The sequence below is a fragment of the Alexandromys fortis genome, unplaced genomic scaffold (genome assembly GCF_014885135.2).
Source record: "Alexandromys fortis isolate MF-2015 unplaced genomic scaffold, M_Fortis_MF-2015_v1.1 scaffold_13, whole genome shotgun sequence".
Lineage (NCBI taxonomy): Eukaryota > Metazoa > Chordata > Mammalia > Rodentia > Cricetidae > Alexandromys > Alexandromys fortis.
In genome coordinates this window covers 156,631-176,623 of record NW_026067908.1, presented here as the reverse complement: position 1 = coordinate 176,623, position 19,993 = coordinate 156,631, and the positions used below count along the sequence as shown (strand labels likewise).

At 40.5% G+C, this 19,993-nt stretch overlaps 1 protein-coding gene across 1 annotated transcript in view; it reads left to right on the top strand.

Moving 5' to 3' along the window:
• Positions 1–3,960: 3,960 nt before the first annotated feature.
• The window catches only part of Stil (STIL centriolar assembly protein), a 51,994-nt gene continuing 35,961 nt past the window's right edge, over positions 3,961–19,993 (top strand). The window contains exons 1-6 of the mRNA XM_050136432.1: positions 3,961–5,177; positions 8,162–8,246; positions 10,150–10,257; positions 15,150–15,262; positions 15,563–15,750; positions 17,739–17,986. Coding sequence (XP_049992389.1) covers positions 8,236–8,246; positions 10,150–10,257; positions 15,150–15,262; positions 15,563–15,750; positions 17,739–17,986 — 668 coding nt within the window. The 5' untranslated portion in view covers positions 3,961–5,177; positions 8,162–8,235. The remainder of the gene's footprint in view (positions 5,178–8,161; positions 8,247–10,149; positions 10,258–15,149; positions 15,263–15,562; positions 15,751–17,738; positions 17,987–19,993) is intronic.

Genomic DNA, 19,993 nt, shown 5'->3' with positions numbered 1-19,993 from the left:
GAGGAAAGCTCTTGTGGAATGCTGCTTACTGGCTGGCTCAGCTACCTTTCTTCCAACCCAGGCTGACCTGCCTAGGGATGGTACCACCCATAGTCGGCTGGGCCCTCTTACCTTAATTAAGAAGTAATAAAATTCTTCACAGACATGGCCTATGGACAAACTGATCAGAGCAATAATTTGAATTTCCTTCTTTCCAGGTGACGGCAGGTTTGTGTAGAGTTCACAGCTAAAACTAACTGGCAGGATGAAAAGAGATTAAGAAAATTTCTTAGCTAGGCGTGGTGATTCGGGTATTTAATTCCAGTCCTCAAGAGGTTCGCTGTGAGTTTGGGGCCAGTCTGGTCTACATATGACAGTGAGTTTCAGGACAGCTAGGGCTACATAGAGAGACCCTGTCTCAAAAAAGAAAAGAATTTCCAAACTGGATATAGCAGATACATGCCCATAAGGAGGCAGGAGGACCAGCCATTTGAGGTTGTCCTAACCTACATCTGTTTGAGGAAAGCCTGAGAAAATTCATTCTCTAAAACGCAAAACTAATTGATGTTAGTATCTTTGGCCATTTGGGCCACTATAATAGAATACCACAGACTGGGTAGCTTTTAAATTATGTTTCTCAGTTATGGAGGGAATGAAACCTAAGATGGCACTGGCTAATTCAGTATCAGCTAAGGGCCAGTTTCCATGTTCCTGTGACTTGAGAGGGTACCAAGGAGAAGGAAAGTACTCTGAGGCTCTTGTGTAAGAGCAGGACTCCTCATAAGTGCTGTCGTTCACGGTCTATTCATCTGTTTCCTGCCACCACACAGGAGGCTAAGATTTAACCGCTCCTTCACCCCAGCACTTAGGATGCAGTAGCGGGCAAACTCTGAATTTCAGGCCAGCCAGGGCTACGGAATAAGACATTGCTCAAAAAACATCTTTTTAACATGAATTTTGGCTTGGACACAGTTACTCTACAACAGGGTAAGAACTGTGGATGAATTTCCCCTTTATAATGAGCCTTGTACAGCGTATAATTGTAATACATTATGTATTCAATTAAAAATTATAATTTGCATTTTAGTTTTTGTTTTTTATCCAGTGCTTCAACATTTCTGGTCTCATGCATGCTAAGCAAGTACTGTACCACTCAAGTATACCTACAGACCAAATTAATGCATTTATAAAAGTGTGATGCACTTGGAATGGTTCTCTATGAAGCAAATTAAAGCATGAAGGCAGTCTTTCTCTGTAAAGGTCAGTAGCCATAGGAACGCCAGTGTCTCGATGGACAATACATATATAAACAAGGATCAAGGAACAGTACAATATGAAGTCATGCTATTTAACCTGGCAGGCAATCCACGAATAATTCCTATTGGTTTTGGGTAATTACCTCTTATTACCTAGCCTATAAACAGTACTTTCCTTGTTTCCCTCTTGCCACATCATTGAAACTTTCCCTATCATTTAACACTTAGTGCATAACAGGCTCCTGGTAGCATTTGTAACTCTTATTTCATTAAATGTCTGCCTTTTCTAACTTGGCAAATCAGATCGCTTAATCTCTACAAATATAGGATGGCGTTGTTCCTTTATTAGTAACGTTAACTACAGTGTACCTAGAGTAATAGCATTTGACAGCCTCTTACTGACACACGCTCACTCGATCATAGTAGTGTACAATATGGAGATAAAGAGAATGAATTTCAGAGAGACTAAATGGGGCTTGTTGTACTATACCATTACTCAAAGAAAATGTTTTAAAATACCCGGAAATACAAGCTTTCCTAAATATAAGTCGGGTCATCCCGTTTCTAAAATAAAGCTATTAAAATTCTTATTTTTCAGAAGCCTTTTATTGGGCCTCATTTTGCAACACCAGGGGGCAGCACAGAAGAGTGCCTTCACAGTTGATTCAAAAAATAAGAGACAATCCTGGTAATAGAGCAAGGAGGACTGTGGGGAAGTGGCATGCAAAGGAAGAATTATATTGGCACCAGTCACGACAGTATTTCAAGTTCCACCAGTTCCAGGCCTCATTTTGCACCAATTATGAGCTTTCTGCTGAGCCATAGAGGAAATGCCTCCCCATATGACCTAGGTGAGCCAGATCTTTGGTGTTCTCTGAGGTTTGTCTTAAATTATTCTCCAGGGCTGGTACAGGTTTTTTTTTTTTTTTTTTTTTTTTTTTTGTGTGCAGTCATGCTAGAGAAAAGCTCTCTGTGTTGTTCAGAGTGGCAGTAGAGAATCTAAAAGAGGTGGGCCAGATGGGCATGATGAAATATGCCAGGAACACCAGCCACTCAGGAGGCTGAGTCTAGACTGCAAGTTCTGGCCAACCTAAGTAATTTACCAAGACCTTGTCTCGAAACAATAAAAAGGGGCTGAGGCCAGAGCTAGCACCAGAGCACTTTCTTAAACATGCCCAGGGTTCTGAGGCCAATCCCCAGGACTGCACAGAAAACAAAGTAAATAAAAATGAGCACCATGGCTGCCTTCAGGGCAGTCTTGTTTGCCAAGAATTTGGTCAAAAGTATTTATGCACTGGGGCTGGGTATGTAGCTCAGCAGGCAAGAATGCTGATATAACATATACACTAGCCCTGGGTTTGAGCCCCATAATGGCATAGCAGGCGTGGGGGCCCATGCCTATAATCCCAACACTCGAGAGGCAGAGGCAGGAGGATCTAGGTCATCCTTGAGTGAACAGTGAATTCAGAATCAACCTGGGCTATATGAGACCCTGTCTCAAAACAACTATTTATGCATAGCATTAAATACACATTCTGCTTACAAATCCAGTGTCAATAAAATGTTTAATTCACAACTTCCTGATATTTAATTTGTCATGCTGTTTTTGTTGTCCAAAAGACAATAATATGCTTCAACTCCTCCTTTATTGCTATCTATCTATCTATCTATCTATCTATCTATCTATCTATCTATCTATCTACTTATTTATTTATTTTGGTCTTTCAAGTCAGTTTCTTTTTGTGGCATTGACTATAACTAGCTCTGTAGATCAGACTGGCCTCGAACTCACAAAGATCTACCTCCTTGTGCCTCTGCCTCCAGAGTGCTGGTATTAAAGGCATGCACTGCCCAAGGAGACCAGAAGGGGTCCCCTGGAGCTAAAGACAACTGTGATCCACCCAGTCAAGCCCAGGTCCTCTGTAAGAGCAGTTAAGTGCCTTTAACCACTGAGCCATCTCTACAGCCCCAGATTTTACATTTTACTTTATTTTGGTTTTTTGAGACAGGGTTTCTCTGGGTAGCTTTGGTGCCTGCCTGGCCTCAGATTCACAGAGATCCGCCTACCTCTGCCTCCCAAGTGCTGGTATTAAAGGTGTGTACCACAACCACCCGGCAGATTTTACTTTTAAAGTGTTTACTTATTAGGTGGTGCTAGTGACTCAACGGAGGACCCTGCGTATGCGGAGCAGGTGCACTACCTCTATGCTGTATAGCCAGCCTGCATCCCAAAACAGTCTCATATTTACAGGGGGAAAAAAGAAAAAGATGAGGATACAGCACCTCCCATCCACTTTCCCTTATTTTTAGCATCCTATATTAGTATGCACATATGTTTCAGTTAATCCAATATTGATACATTATTACCTACAATCTTTAATGCATTTAGGTTAGTTTTCACCTGCCTTTTAAAAGATACACAAATCTTAATGTTACATGAACTAATCGTTAAGCTTGCTACCTTCCCCTAACATTATAGATGTACTTTCTTCTTTTTGATTTTTAAAGATTTTTACAATGCCTGATCATCTCTTAAAAATAGCCAATATCGCCGGGCGGTGGTGGCGCACGCCTTTAATCCCAGCACTCGGGAGGCAGAGGCAGGTGGATCTCTGTGAGTTCGAGACCAGCCTCGTCTACAGAGCTAGTTCCAGGACAGGCTCCAAAGCCACAGAGAAAGCCTGTCTCAAAAAAGAAAAAAAATTAGCCAATATGGAGCCGGGCAGTGGTGGCTCACACCTTTAATCCTAGCACTCAGGAGGCAGAGACAGACGGATCTCTGTGAGTTCGAGGTCAGACTGGTCTACAAGAGGTGGTTCTAGGACAGGCCCCAAAGTTACAGAGAGAGAAACCCTGTCTCGAAAAACAAAACAAAACAATTATCAAAATAGCCAACATGGACGTCTGGTTTCCACGTACGAACACAAAGGTCCACGCACACAAATCACACACCACAACTATCCCCAATATTATTAGCACTGGAAGTAAGTATAAACTCCACAGGTTTTCTTGTTCAACGAGAATTTCTCAAAATTGATGAGTCTACTTAGGAAACAAATTGGAACAAACATAACCTTCTTTATCTTTATCTCTGTCCATTAAAGATCTTGAAAACACTTCTTTTAAATCCTAAGACAGGGTTGTAAACCAGGTTGTTTTTGGATTTGCTACGTAGACGCCTTGAACTCCGTGCAGATCCTTCTGCGTCCACCCACCTCTCGAAGGCCGGGATTATCGCCGCGGTACCCTACTACACCCGACGCTAGTCTTTTTGAGGCAGGGTCTCTAAAACAATCCCAATCTGTTTGCCTGGAACTCGCGGCGATCCCCCTGCCTCAGCACCTGTCTCCAGAGAGTGCAAGAATAACAGGAAAAGAAACACCAAGTTCGGTTGAGAGGATCCTAGCCATTAAAGCACAATCAGTGCAGGAAGCAATTCTGGCTAGTCAGCCGGGATTTTTTTTTTTTTTAATTGCGCATGCGTTTGGGTTTGGCCAACCCATCCCGGAACTTAACCGTTGATGAAATGTAGTTTTAAATCACCGGAGTTGTGATCCGGTTCCTTCTTGGCGCTCTCGGCTCTCCAAAGAGCCTTGGGATTGGACAAACGAACCCCAGGCCGGGATCCGATTGGTTATCACAGCAGAGGGCCGCGGAGACTTTGCGTGACGCTACAAGACCGCCCTGTCGCGGGACTGGCCGGGCTTCCAGCCAATCAGCAGGCGCGGCGCGCCCTTCGGTTTCCTGCTGCTGGCTTTTGCCGCCTGGGTTCCCGCGACCCCAACGTCCCAGAGGCGGGGCCACAGTCATCTGGGACGCTTCTTGGAGCCGGCCTTAGGGTGCCTAGAAACAAACCCCGGCTTGGCGGCGGCCGTGACGATAGCGACGGTGGATCTTCGTGCTCCTGGTCCCCCGAGGCGCCCGCAGGGCCCGGGAAGCACGGTGAGTAACAAGTGGCCTGGGAGGGACGGTCCGCGTTAGCGCGCTGGGACCGGTGACCACAGGGCCGCCAGGGGAGAAAGAAAGCGGACGGACGTCAGAACCTTGCCTCTTGTCTGCTAAAGAACGTGAAAGAGGTTTACATTTGTGACGTGTCTCAGATTGCTTTCACTGTAAAAAAATTCTTGGGGACTGAAACCTTGGTCCTTGTTCTTGCATTCTTGATCGGACTGTTAGTGTTTATAGTCGGTGACCTACAGGAAGTAGACCTCTGTCAGAAGCGAGGTGTGAAATACTGTGTCAGAACACAGGGGCAGTGATGTCACCATAAGAGATTTAACATTCGAGGTGGAAGTTGGATAATAGGGTTTAGTAGGAAATTCGAAGTAAAGGAGGAGGACCGCCTGTGCAGTCCTATCGAAGACTGCTGATAGATGGAGGATGAATGACGAGGAGTTTCGGGTGCAGATTGGGTAGGGCTGTAACTATGAAGGCCTTTTTTATTCTGTATATGAAGAAAAACCATTGACTTTCTAAGCAGGAGAAAACCTGTTGTTCGTAGACACTTTTGTGTCTTCCCTGGAGGGACTTGTCCTTGAATCCGGGAGGCTGACGGGGTCAACTGAGGTGGGAGGTTGGAAAGAACTTACTCTGGGTAAGAGGGAGAAGAGGTGAGGACGACCCACTGGTTCTTGTTTGCTATACGATGATAACATCTACCCGAGGAGAGTATTTTTATACTCTATTTTATATAGCTGGGTATATGTTTTGTGCAGTTTTGGTCATTAGCTCTACATAATACTGTCAAGGTAAACTAGTTTATCAAATCTCATTTGATCGTTTTCAAATGAAAAAGGCCTAATGCATGAAAGAGGAGAGACAGATAAGGCCTTTAAAAACATTCCTGTTAGTGAAGGAAAATGGCACTTTATATGCTACTTTGTGGAGGTAGCGGTAATCAGTGTGATTACTGTTGCCATGACAACCAAGTGCTAAAGAAAGGCTTTTCTTCTTCTTCTTCTTCTTCTTCTTCTTCTTCTTCTTCTTCTTCTTCTTCTTCTTCTTCTTCTTCTTCTTCTTCTTCTTCTTCTTCTTCCTCCTCCTCCTCCTCCTCCTCCTCCTCNCTTCTTCTTCTTCTTCTTCTTCTTCTTCTTCTTCTTCTTCTTCTTCTTCCTCCTCCTCCTCCTCCTCCTCCTCCTCCTCCTCCTCCTCCTCCTCTTGTTAAAGCCTGTATTTCAAGAAGCTGAAATATCTCTATAGGGGACATTTAGTTGATCTTTAAAGGTCATATCCTGCAGAATTTTGTTCTCGCAGGTATTTTCAGCCTTGGGTGTTATGGAAAAGGTATCTTCTAAATGACTTAATTTTTGTGTTAGTTATCCTTTAGTAATTGAGTCAGATAATTCCTTTTAAAATTTTTATTAGAGTTTAAAATTTACTCTCTCTGTGTGTATGCCTGTGTACCGCTCGCATACTACAGTGTAATTGGGAGATCTGAGGATAACTTGCAGGAGTTGTTTGGTACTCAGGTTCCCAGTTGTTTTGGCAGCAAGCACCCGTATCCTCTGAGCCATGTTATTTGCCATAGATTTTTATCTATTGTTATCATTACTGTTGTTGTTGTTGTTGTTGTGTGTGTGTGTGTGTGTGATATGTGTGTGTGAGAGCAGGAAACCATGTATGTCCCTCAGAGTGTGTGGTGGGAGGGTGTCAGAATACAACTTCCCAGAGTCTGTTCTTTGTTCCATCTTGCCTTCTGGGAATTGAACTCAGGTCCCTAGCCTTGTTCAGCAAGTTCTAAGCCTCCTCATCTGCCTCAGACAGTATCTTTTTTGCTAAAATTGAAACAATGCACAAAGGTTAAAAATTAAGACTTAAAAAATACAATGAATGCTAGCTAGCCTTGGTGGTGCATACCTGTAACCCAGAACTTGAGAGACAAGCCTCATAACCCCTAGGAAACCACACACACACACACACACACCAAACAGGAAAATCTATGAGTGAATTTATAAACAGCTATAATGAACTCAACAAACTCATTCTTGGGATGATAAGCAGGAAATCTCTGTCCCCACAAACTGACTTGTGAAAGACTCTGTGTTCATAGTTTGGATCCAAATACACACTTGCTGGGTATTCTAATATTTTGTGCCCTTTCATTCACACAGCAAACCTTTAGTTTCTGCCTCTCTTGGGGTTCAAATCCATATGTCTAAAACCCTACTGGATAGTTTCATTAATTACTAATGAAGCAAACAAAGTACAGACTGTCTAGTCCTTTCTACATAGGTCAGCATTTACTATTTTGTCTAGGTTTTTTTTTTTTTTTTTTTTTTNTTTTTTTTTTTTTTTTTTTTTTTGAGCAGGGTCTCTGCAAACACTGTCTACCTCGGAACTCACTGTGTAGACCAGGCTGGCTTCAAACTCACAGAGATCCATCTCTTTCAGCCTCCCAAATTCTGGGATTAAGTCCTGTGCACCCTGAGACCTTGTCTTTTTTGTTTTTCAAGACAGGCTTTTTCTGTGTAACAGCCCTGGCTATCCTGGAACTCACTCTTTTTTACCATGCTGGCTTCAAACTCACAGAGATCCACCAGCCTCTGCCTCCCAAGTGCTGGGATTAAAGTTTTGTTCCACCATCACCATCAGGACCTTGTCTTATAAAAAAGAAAACGATTTTGGGATAAAACATACGCCTTGTTTAATGAATATGTATACCAAATTAAATATTAAAGTTAGTGTATAGACTGAATGACTTAAGTATGAAAGCAATCAAAACCTATTGCTGACATTTAATCTTTTATTTTTCTGTGTATTGAACATCTGACCTTGCATTTGTAGGCAGGAACAATATATACCAAGATTTACAGTACTTAATTTTATTATTCCATAGTTACTTTTCATAGAAGCAGATTAATTTTGTCATTATGTATTTAAGTAATGTTTCTTTTTCTATGTTTAACAATATCCTTTTATTTTTGTAGGGTACTGAGTACCAGAAACTGAATAAATCACTCACCAAGTATAGAGCCTGTAGTTCCTCTATAAAAAGCACCAGATGAATACCAGGTATAGACACGTTATTTGATTGATTATGTATTTAACTCTTTCTTTTTATTATATTTATGAATGTTTTGCCTGTATGTATGTATTTGTACCACATACCTACTTGGTGCCTAAGGAGGCCTGAAGAGAGTATCTGATACCTTGAAATAGGAGCTACAGATGGTTGTGAACTGCCATACATGTGCTAAGAGTAAATCTGGGTCCTCTGCTATTTGAAGCAAGTACTCTTAATCGATAAGCCATCTCTCCAGGTCCTATTTTATTTTTTTGAGTCAAGATTTTGATATATAGCCCTAACTGGCCTCACACTCACCCAGTTCTTCTCCTTCATTCTCCCAGATGCTAAGATTATAGGCATGTTTCACTGTACCTGACTGTTTAGTTATTTGAGATGGAGGTCTTGCTGTGTTACTGAGGCTGGTCTTGAAATGCGGGACTCATTTAAATACTCTTTCCTTAGCCTCTCAAGCTTTGGGACCTCAGGCACATGCCACCATGCCTGGCTTTAAAATATTTTTCATGCAGTGTTTTACTACAGCTACCCACATTAACTTGAGACAGAATACTGGAAGAGAAAAGAGAACACAGGCTTCGGAATCAGGAATATCTGCTCCTACTTTAATTACGTGGATCCCTTGATCTAGTTCATTCACTGTAAGAATTTTTAAATCTTTTAATCAATTACCAGGAAGGTATTAAATATGCTGATTAAACTAAAGGATTGGGCATATAGTGAGCACTTAGTAAATATTAGCTCTCTCTTCTCTCTCACTTAATGACATTGATGTTTTATTGGTGAGAAATCACTTGAACTGAGGTTGTAAATTAGAAGATTGCTTACTTCCATCCTAGAGGAATGGAAGTGTTGGTTCCTTCTGTCTGAGCACTGAGTCCTTGCAGGTAACCATCTCACATTGGTTATCCCAGTTTTCCTCATGTTTCCCTAAGCCATGTTTTCCTAAGTGGAGTAGGAAGGAGGAGCTGGCCACCTGTCCCTGCTTTTCTTAGTCTGTTATTACATGGAGGACCTGACACACTGACTGGGTGATTTAGTTCTTTGGATCATTTTATTGCCCCTAGAGAGGAACAATTAATGCTGGCATATGGATTTTCTTTTTCTTATAAACTACAGTTATGCCCATGGGTAGCTTTTCTATTCCCTGTTGCTTCCTCTGTGCCAGATGTTCTTGATAAAGACAATAGGAAACATGATCAGGGAGGCTATCACATTCCTTTTAATCTTGACCCTTCTGTCGTATCACACTACTGAAATATTTTTATTCGTTCTCTCTCTCTCTCTCTCTCTCTCTCTCTCTCTCTCTCTCTCTCTCTCTCTCTCTCATGTATTTTGAGCAGAGTCTCCCTACATAGCTCTTGCTTTATTGGAACTCACTATGTAGACAAGGCTGGCCTTGAACTCGTAGACCTGCTTGGTTCTGCCTCCCAAGTGTGTGCCACCATGCCTGGTTCTATGCAGTATTTTTTAATTAATAAACTACAACATAGAGGTATTGATCAATCTATTATATAGTTAATAAAAGTTATAGTTAGGATTTCAGATGGCATGACCCTTTCTTTACTGTGCTGAGGAGAGTATTATTATAGACTGATCTTTAAAGGTACTGTAGAGTGGAAAATGAAAGAAAAAGACATTAAATACTTATCAACGAATTAGAAATAATTTTGAAGCATTTTACATATGTGTTCAACATTCAACATAACTCTTCAGAGAAAGCACTGCTGTTCAAGACCTTCTTCACATTGCTGCCTTCAGCTGTTTTTAGGCTAGCCTGGAATTCCTAGTCTTGGCCTCTTAAGGACTTGGAATGCCTGGCAAAGAGAATTAACTGTTTCTTATAAAATTTATCCTGTTTGCTTTTCCTTGTACTTTAATTTTTTTTTAAAGGTTTACTTCAAGCAAGATGGTACCTTTTCACTTTCCCCCATCAAAATTGGCTCTTTGGAACCCAATGCCAATTGGAGATTTCATCTGCTTGCATCTCTGTTACTACAGGTATGTTTCTCTTTTCAAATCAAACCAGTATAGCATCAATCATTAAAGAATATTAAGACAGACTTGATTGTTATTACTAATTATAAGTTGGACTGCCTAAATCCCCAAGTCCACTGTTTTTCCCTTTGATTTGTGTGTGTGTCCACTTGTAGAAGGCAGAGGTTGATGTCCAGTGTCTTCCCTCTTGCTCTCCACTTGAGCTTTTGAAACAGGATCTCACTGAATCTGTAACTTGCCTTTTCAGCTAGACTGCTGGCCAGCCTACCCCCGCACTCCACTCCTCCAAATGCTGGGTGATACAGATAGTGCCACTGTTCCTATCTTTATGAGATCCAAACTCAGGTCTTTGTGCTTGCCTGGTAGGAACCATTTCCCCAGATTCTAGAGTCTGAAACTTGAACTGACAAGATGGTCGAGCTGGCAAAGGCACGTGCCCTCAAAATGAGAAACTTGCTGACTGTCACCAAGATACTAAAAGTGCTCCATTCTGCATCTTACTCATGTATAAAATACAGCCGTATGAAATTACCTTCAGACTATAGGTGTTTATAAACATAAGTGAATCTCATATTTAGATTTGAGTTCTATCGCCACGATTTTGTATATGCAAATATTCCCAAACCTGAAGTACTGTGGTCTTGATGATTTCAGATATGCTACGTTTAACTGTATTCATTTTTCTTTACTTTTTCACTAAAAGTTCCTATCAGATAAAAATTTCATCTGCGTGTTAAATCGTCCATATATTTTTGAGAAAGAATCCTAATTTCATAGTTAAAATGTTCTGCATATCTAAGGTTCTGAATATCGTAGGAATGTCTCTTGTGCTTCAGCATGACGTTTGTGTGGAACACAGAGCTGAGACGGCATTGGTCAAGTTAGAAGGCATATAATGTAGTCCTCTTTGGGACTTTGGAGGAAGTTTAAACTTAAAAGCAATAGTAATCCATTGAGATGTTATGTCTAAGGACTTACTTGCTAAAAGAAGTGTCCTACAGAGGATAGGTTATAGTGTAGAGGGCTAAGTCTGTGTTTGTAGGTATTTATCAGGAATCATGGGCTGGTTTTGTTTTTTCGAGACAGGTTTCTTGGTGTCCTGGCTGTCCTGGATTTTGATATGTAGACCAGGCTGGGCTCTGCCTCCAGAGTGCTGAGATTAAAACCATGTGGCACCGCCACCCATCTTAGATTTTGCCTTGGTGATTTAAGTTATTCTCAACTGGAGTCAGGCAGTCTGGACCCTCAGTTCCTGAGCCTACCTTTTTTTTTTTATTTTCAAAACAGGGTTGATCCTAACCAATTCTTACTTAAATAACTTTAATAAAGTAGTCAATTATCAGTTTACTGATTTATGAAATAAATTTAAATACCTTGAAAGGATCACATGTAGCCTTTGGAATGTTTCATGTACTTGAGCATGCTAAACACTCTCCTATAGGGGCAACATATGATCCTTTCCTGGTACTTTAAAATTTTTTTCCATATAAGATCTTACTACACATCCCCAGGTGGCCCAGAACTCACCATGTAGACCAGACTGGCCTTAATTATTAATTAAGGTCACAGAGATCTGCCTGTCTCAGGGTGTGTGCCACCATCCTGGTCTTTTAGTTTGTTTCTATGAGACAGGATCTCACTATTTAAGCTAGAGTTGAACTTACTATGTAGCTCAGGCTAACCTTAAACTTTTGATCCTCTTGCCTTGGCCTCTTGAATGCTAATATTATAACATGCCCCACCATTCTTGGCCTCATAGACTTTTACAAAGATTACATGAGAAAGGCTTTCTAAAATAGTTAGCACGGTACCTGGAGTATAAATTACTAAATAGTGTTTATTATATGTAATAAGAATAATCAGCAGTATTCAGATCAGAAGAAAAAGTAAAACAAGGGTTTTGTTGTTGTTGTTTGTTTGTTTTCTGAGACAGGGTCTAATGCAGCCCAGGTTACGCTCATATTTTCTGTGTAGCTAGGATGACTTTGAACAGTCTCCTGCCTGTCTACCAACCAAATGCTGGGACAGGCATATGTCACTATACCTGGTTAAAACAAGGTATTTTGAAAACGTTTTATGGCATTTGATGATTGATTGGAGAATAGAGGATATACAAGTCAAAATATTCAAGTTCTAAGGTAGTTTGCAGGGAGGAATGCTACCATTGACAAGAAAAGGAAGGGCTTTGATCCAGTGAGATAGCTCAATAGAAGGGCTTTTGCTACCAAGCCTGATGACCTAAGTTAGATCCCTTGGACCCACATGGTGGTGGGAGAGAACTAATTCCTGCAAATTGTCTTTTTTTCCCTCCTTACACATTATATTAGATGTGCAGGACCACCTCTGCCCCAATTCCACAAATAAGTAAGTGTAATAAAAAAAATTAAAGAGAGTCTTGGGGCTAGAAAGATTGCTTAGTGGTTAAGAGTACTTGCTTCTCTTACAGAGGACCCTGTTCAGTCCTTAGTACCCATATCAGCAGCTAACAACCATCTGTAACTTCAGTTCCAGGGCATCTGTTGCTTTATTCTGGCCTCCATGGATACCAGGCACACACACGGCTCACATATGCATGCAGCCATTCCCACACACATGAACAACGACCTGTAGACGTTTAAGTATTTGTTATGCTTGCCTTCCCCCATTTCTTTTTCTTTTTCAAGACAGGATTTATCTCTGTAACAGTTCTGGCTGTCCTGGAACTCACTTTATAGACCAGGCTGACCTTGAAATCACACAGAGATCCACCTGCCTCTGCCTCCTGAGTGCTGAGACTAAAGGTGTGTGCACCACCACCCAGCTCCCCCATTTTTAAATCTTTTGTCAGATTTTTGTGCTAATGTATTTTGAATAATTTATTTTTAGTTCTACTGATTTTTCTCTTTAGTTGAGCTTATACATTCAGGTGGTTTGTGCCTTACTCTTTGTTTTTTTTTTTTAGCATCTTTAGTATCCCACCAGAGCCTTTGCAGGCTAAGCAAATGTTCTACCATTAAGTTTTAAGTGACTTTTTTTCTTTTTCTTCTTCTTTTTTAGATTATTTATTTATTTATTTATTTATTTATTTATTTATGATGTATACAGAGTGCTGCCTGCATAACAGAAGAGGGCACCAGATCTCATTACAGATGATAGTGAACCACCATGTGGTTGTTGGGTATCGAACTCAGGACCTCTGGAAGAGCAGCCTGTGCTCTTAACCTCTGAGCCATCGCTCTAGCCCCTTAGGTTGCTTTTTAAATATGGAAGTAGATATACCATATGTATGAAGGAATGTTTATAATATATATGTATAGTTTATCAAATAATAAACAGTTGTATACCTGTTTCCAGTTGATTATGTAATCATTTGAATATTTATTTTATGTGCATTGGTGTTTTGCCAGTGTATATGTATGTGTGAAGATGTTGGGTCCCCTGGAATGGGAATTACAGACAGTGTGAGCTGGGAATTGAACCCCAGTCCTGTAGAAGAGCAGTCAGTGCTCTTAACTGCTGAGCTATCTCTCTAGCCCCAACCCTTTGAATTTTTAATCAATTTAATCTTTTATTTCTATAAGTTCTGAATTATTCTTTTTCAAGCATGTCTAAACTTGGCTGGGGTTGTTGCTCATTGGTAGAATGCTTTCCTTACCTGCGTGAAGCTCTGGTCGATCTGTAACACCACATAAAACACCTGCTGGTGCATGCCTTAATCTCAGGAGGAGGCAGGAGGATCAGAAGTTCACGGTCATCCTTGGCTACACAGGGAGTTTGAGGCCAGTCTGGGGTGTAGATACCCTGACTCAAAAAATTAAAATATGAAAGAGAGAAAGTAAAATAAACACTATAGAGTTCATTTGCTTAGGAAGGGTACTCACTCTGTAGACCAGACTGACCTTGAATTCAGAGATCTCCCTGCCTCTGTCTCCCGAGTGCTGGGGTCAATGGTGTATGTAACCACCGCCTGGAGATTTATTTTATTTTAATCATGTTAGTGCTCATTTTTAATCCTGTTAGTGCAGTTGCCAAAAGAGGCTAGATCACTTGGAACTGGAATTACAGGTGATTGTGAGCCACCTGATGGTGCTGGGATTGAACTCGGGACCTCTGGAAGAACAGGCTGAGCTCTTAACCACTGAGCCATCACTCCACACACACACACATACACACACACATACACACACACCTTTTTTAAAGATAGGGACTACATAGCTCTGCCTGGCCTGAACTTACTATGTAGACCAGCTTGGCCTCAAACTTATAGAAGTCTGCACCTCCTGAGCTCTGAGATTAAGGGTATATGCCACCATGACCAGATCTTTTGTTTTAAATATATTTATTTATGTTTGGTATTCAGGAATATTGTTATTGGACATAAATGATATATAAACAAGTGAATGTGACTATTTCTCTTAAACTTTATTTACAGAAACCTGTTGTCCTCTTGGTTTATCAATTTGTGCTCTGGTCCAGGTTAGGCCTGGGGGACATTTGTACCTTTCTTGTCAGTTTATGGCCAATATGGTTTTCAGGTGGCCTTGTCTATTATGGGGTTACTTGGCAATAACTAGGGATCTCCTGATGGTAATCTTTGTGTACTTTTTTATATTCTGTGATATATATATATATATATNATATATATATGGTTTTTGTTTGTTTGTTTTGTTTTGTTTTTCGAGACAGGATTTCTATGTTTCTTTGTAGCCTGTCCTGGAACTAGCTCTTGTAGACCAGGCTGGCCTCGAACTCAAAGAGATCCGCCTGCCTCTGCCTCCCGACTGCTAGGATTGATTAAAGGCGTGCGCCACCACCGCCTGGCCAAACTCTGTGTAATATTAGTCAGTCCTTTATAGAAGGGTTTTATTTTTAGGGAATCAGGTATGCCACATTCATAAGAGACTTTTATTTTTCAGAAAGCCAAAACTTGTGGTAACTGAAAAGGCCATCCGACTTGCTTATCGTCATGCTAAGCAGAATAAAAACAATGCGCCATGCTTCTTACTTGGTTCTCTCACAGTGGATGAAGGTATTATGTTGTAAAAAAAAAATATTGTGTTGCTATTATAGAATGTACATTTGTTCAGCCAGCTGCTGTATATGCTTTTGCTAATATCTTTGCTATACACCATGGGTATGAAAATGAGTAAACTACCCACTACAGAATTCATGGTGTAGTCATCTGTAGACTATCAGCAAATCATTTTTTTAAATGTAAGATTTTAGTATACTACCAGTATAATCAAAGTACTTTGCTAAAATGTGGTTTGGTTTGGTGTTTTCTGTGTTTAGTTAGCATGCTGTGTAACAGTTGCTATTGTGTCTGCAGATGAAGAAGGTGTGACACTGGCAGTGGATCGCTTTGATCCTGGTCGAGCCGTCCCCGAGTGCTTAGAAAGAGCTCCTACTGCGTCTCTTCCTGGAGATTTTCTGATCCCCTGCAAAGTTCATACTCAAGGACTTTGTTCAAGAGATATGATAGTTCATAATGCAGATGACTTCAGTTCAACTTTAAAGGTGAAATTCACTCATAACATTTTTATAACAATTTTTATTTTTTGAAATTATAATTGCATCATCTCCCCCTTTCCTTCCTCCCATGTACATCCCTCTTGCTCTCTCAAATTTATGGCTTTTTAAAAAAATTATTGTTACAGATCCCACACACATAGACACACACAGCTCCAACCTACTCCGTCTGTATACTGTTATCTCAGGGCCCACCATTTAATATTGGATAACCAATTAGTGTCCTCTTCCCTGGGGAAGACTTCCCCCTCCCCCAACATTCTCAGTTGCCTGTAGCCCTTTGTGTAAGGTTGAGGCCTCACGAGAGTTCCGCCTTCCACGACAGCGTCTTCATTGGTGGTGGTGTCATTCTTTGGGATTTATTTAGGCGGCCATGTTGGTGAGACTTCATTTGTATAGCCTCTCTGGCATTTCTAGTAGAGACAATCTCACAGCAAACGTCCCGTTTTCTGGCTCTTACAATCTTTCTGTCCTCTTCAGCAATGACCCCTGGGCCTTGGGTACAGGAGTTGTGTTATAGAAGTACCCATTGGAACTTAATCTCTGCATTTTGATTGGTTGTGGTTTTCTGTAATGGCCTCCTGTTACAAAGACAAGTTTCTTTGATGAGGGGTGAGAATTACAACTTACCTGTTTGAGGATAGATAAATATTTAGATTGTACTTGGGAATTATGTAGTTCAGTAAACTTGAAGGTTTTCCAGAATCCATGACTTTTCTAGCCCTGGGCAGTTGGCCATGTTTTCAGCACCGACATAATTTCTTTCTTGAGTGGGTTTGAAGTCCAATTAGAAAGCTGTTGGTTACGACCTTGATATGTGTTCCACTAGTGCTCCTGTATGGTTAGTGTGCCATGCTTCCTTGTTGTGGGTCATAGGTGTCACAGGTGGGGAGCACTAATTGCTTGCCTCCCTTGGAAGTTGGCATGGCACCTCTAGTAGTTGAACGCTAGTCCTCTGGGAGGAGGCTTTGGGTCATGTCCAGCTCAGGTCCCCTGAGTCCTGTGTCTGAAGTGCAGATGATGTTTTTAATTACATGTAAGAATCGTACTGTGTGTGGTTTATAGTATTTTAATAAGTCTGTAATGAGAATTATTTGTAATGATCTGTGATTGAATTATTGTGGACATAAAAATCCAAGGTAATGTGGTTTCTGAGGCCAGAGAAATATTCCAGAAGAGGAAGAGATGTGATCAAGACAGGAAAGTTCGGGAAGTGCTCAAGGTTGCTAGTAGTATATAAACTTCTGCTAAGGGCTATTAGACTGGAATATTTGTTTAGTCAGATTATAGAGAGACTTTTTTAGGTAAAGGAAATTTTTGTGTAGTTATTGGAAGTTTCTGAAAGCTGACTGAAGCCAGAGAGAATGGCCCACTAGGTTGGATGTGTATTAGGTGTGTGTGTCTGTATACATCTATCTCACATGTAGCAGTAAGGATAGAAAGGGCATAGTAAAGAAGGATAAATATGGAAGAAGAGTTACCCTAATAATTTGAAAAAGGAACCAAAAAGGAATGATTGAGATTCTCTAAGGCTAAGTCATAATTAATTTACATACTCCAGCACCACCCACCCCCAGTATAGTAAAATTTATTAGAGGTGATAATTGCCCAGCAAGAATTAGAAGAGTAGCTGGGCAGTATTAACACATGCCTTTAATCCCAGCACTGGAGAGGCAGACAAACCTCTGTGAGTTTGACAGCAGGGCTGCACAGAAAAACCCTGTCTCAAAAACAAAAACAAAATTTGAAGAGCTGTTAGACATCCAAGTTGGAAACTTATGTTGGAGCTTAAGACTGCTGATTAAATTACTCACATAATCTTTTGATCGTGTGGAAGAAATGAGAATTGAAATGTTAATTAGAACTAATTTAATTTTGTCATTGTAAGATATTACAGAGGTGTCTATAACAATGTTAAGAACTTGAAAGCTATGGATGCATTTCAAAGTTATAATTTTATGATATTGGTTCCTCAGGCTTTGCAGTACCATGTATGTAGCAAAGATTGCTTGGACTGTGGAAAGCTGCTTTCCCTGCGAGCTCAAATCACCTCCAGGGAGAGTTTGGATGGTGTGGATTTTGACTTGCATTGGGCAGCAATAACGCTAGCAAATTCCTTCAAATGTGTGCCTGTGAAGCCTATCCCCATTATTCCTACAGCTCTGGCAAGAAACCTGAGTAGTAATCTGAATATTGCTCAAATTCAAGGAACCTATAAACATGGGTAAGTAAAAAAAATCCATTAGTCTAAGCTCATAAATATTGATTTAATATATTTCTCAAGATACCCACGTAGTACTAAATTCTGTAGTCTTTTTTCATGTCAGAGATCCAGCCATTTGGTCAGCAATAAGGGGAGATAAAATTACTTGCTTCTAAATATTTGTTGCTGGGTATTCAATCTATGGTTTTGCATATGCTAAGCATGCAATCAGCTGTTGTAGTATAACAGTCTTATTTTTGTTACACAGTTGTGCTTCACCCTATAAAAAGTTGGTTATTAAAAAATTATATTAAAGTAGATTTCGGTGCATGATGTCAGGCTCCTTTATTCTCAGCATTTAGCAAGCAGCAGCAGGCAGATTTCTGTGCATTTGGGACCAACCTGGTCTACATAGTGAGTTTCAGACATAGCCAGGGCTACATAGTGATCCTCCCCAAAAAAGAAAGAAAATATTGGCTGTGGAGTTAGAATTATGGCTCACTGATAGTGTACTTGTATGTGTAAGTCTGAGTCTAAATTCAGTCTCCAAGTCCCCAATACCACACAAAATACATCAGTTGATATATAATTTGATTAAAAAAAAAAAGTGGAGGGAAAAATAAGTTGTATTTTGCCTACCTGATAAGTTATTTTCTTTCTTTTATTAACAAAGATCTGATCGAATCTAAAAAATGCTGCAGAATGTATGCATAGTGCGTGCTTTAGCTGTCGGTAATGGGCACTGCAGGTAGAGAACAAGGCCAGGAAAGATCTGCAGTGCTCCTGCTCACCACATGCTCACCTGCTGAAGGGTGGCCTTCCCTTCAGTACCAGAACAGACTCCTGTGAGTTTCCCAGGTCAAGATGCATGCTTTCTGATCCTCCCAGGACTGCTTCCCTGGATTGTCATTTACTTAACATCTAGTGGACAGGGTTCCACAGTGGAAGTACCTGGGCTTGAAAGTTTGAGCAGAAGTGGCTGTAAGCATTCATTACACTTTTGGCTTTATTTCCCACTGACTCCACCCTCGTTCCTGTTAGGTTTCTAGAGCCAAAACCGCTTGCCACTATATGCTCTACTCTTCTACAGAAGAAGAAGAAAAAAAAGGACTTTTTCCTTTGAGTAGGAAGGACGTCCCATTTTGAATTCACATTCTGACTAGAATCATGCCTGCTGGTTGAAATGGCACAGTAGGAAATGTATTAATTATATTACAAATGATCAAAAGCCACAATGACCAAAAACTACTTGAATGAAGCATTTATATCTTTGGAATAATAAAGTGTTCTTTAACATGAGAATTGACCATCAAGTGATTTTCCTTTACCTGTGCTCATGTTCATTTGCTCACACAGAATGAACTGTGTCTTTGCATTACCATCTGCAATCTCTTGGTATTCTGGTAGCAAGCAGGACATGGGATATTCAGTTTTAGTTTGTTTGTTTTTTTAATTATGTATGTTTGTGTATCAAGAGTAGGTTTGTATAAGTCAGTGCAGGTGCTTGAGGAAGCCAAAAGATGTTGGATCTTCTGGGGCTGGAGTTGCAAGTGTTTGTGAGCTGCCCAGCATGGGTGCTGGGAACCAAACTTGGGACCTCTACAAGAGCAGTATGGGCCCTCAATCACTGAACTTTCTCATCAGCCCCTCGCTTAGTCTTATATCCAGCCCAAGGTTTTATAATGTCATTTTGGGGAAGTGGGTTTTGAGTTTTGTTATCATAGGCTTTGGAGAGGCTGGAGGCATGTGTCAGGAGGATGCATTATCTGCAGTCTTTTCGCTGAGAAGTCACAGTTCTCTTACCAAGTTGCGGGATATTTGCACACTTCCAGTAACAGGAATTTCACTCTTCCCAGTAACTTAATAGGTTCTGAAATTGTCCTTTTTAATGTTAACATTATTTAAAAGTAGCATGTAAGTAATGTTAAGGAGTAAAATATTTTAAGTATGAAATCATAAATGACTGTTTTAATAGATGGAAAGTTACACATATTGTCTCTGTGGTCTTTTTTTTTTTTTTTTTTTTTT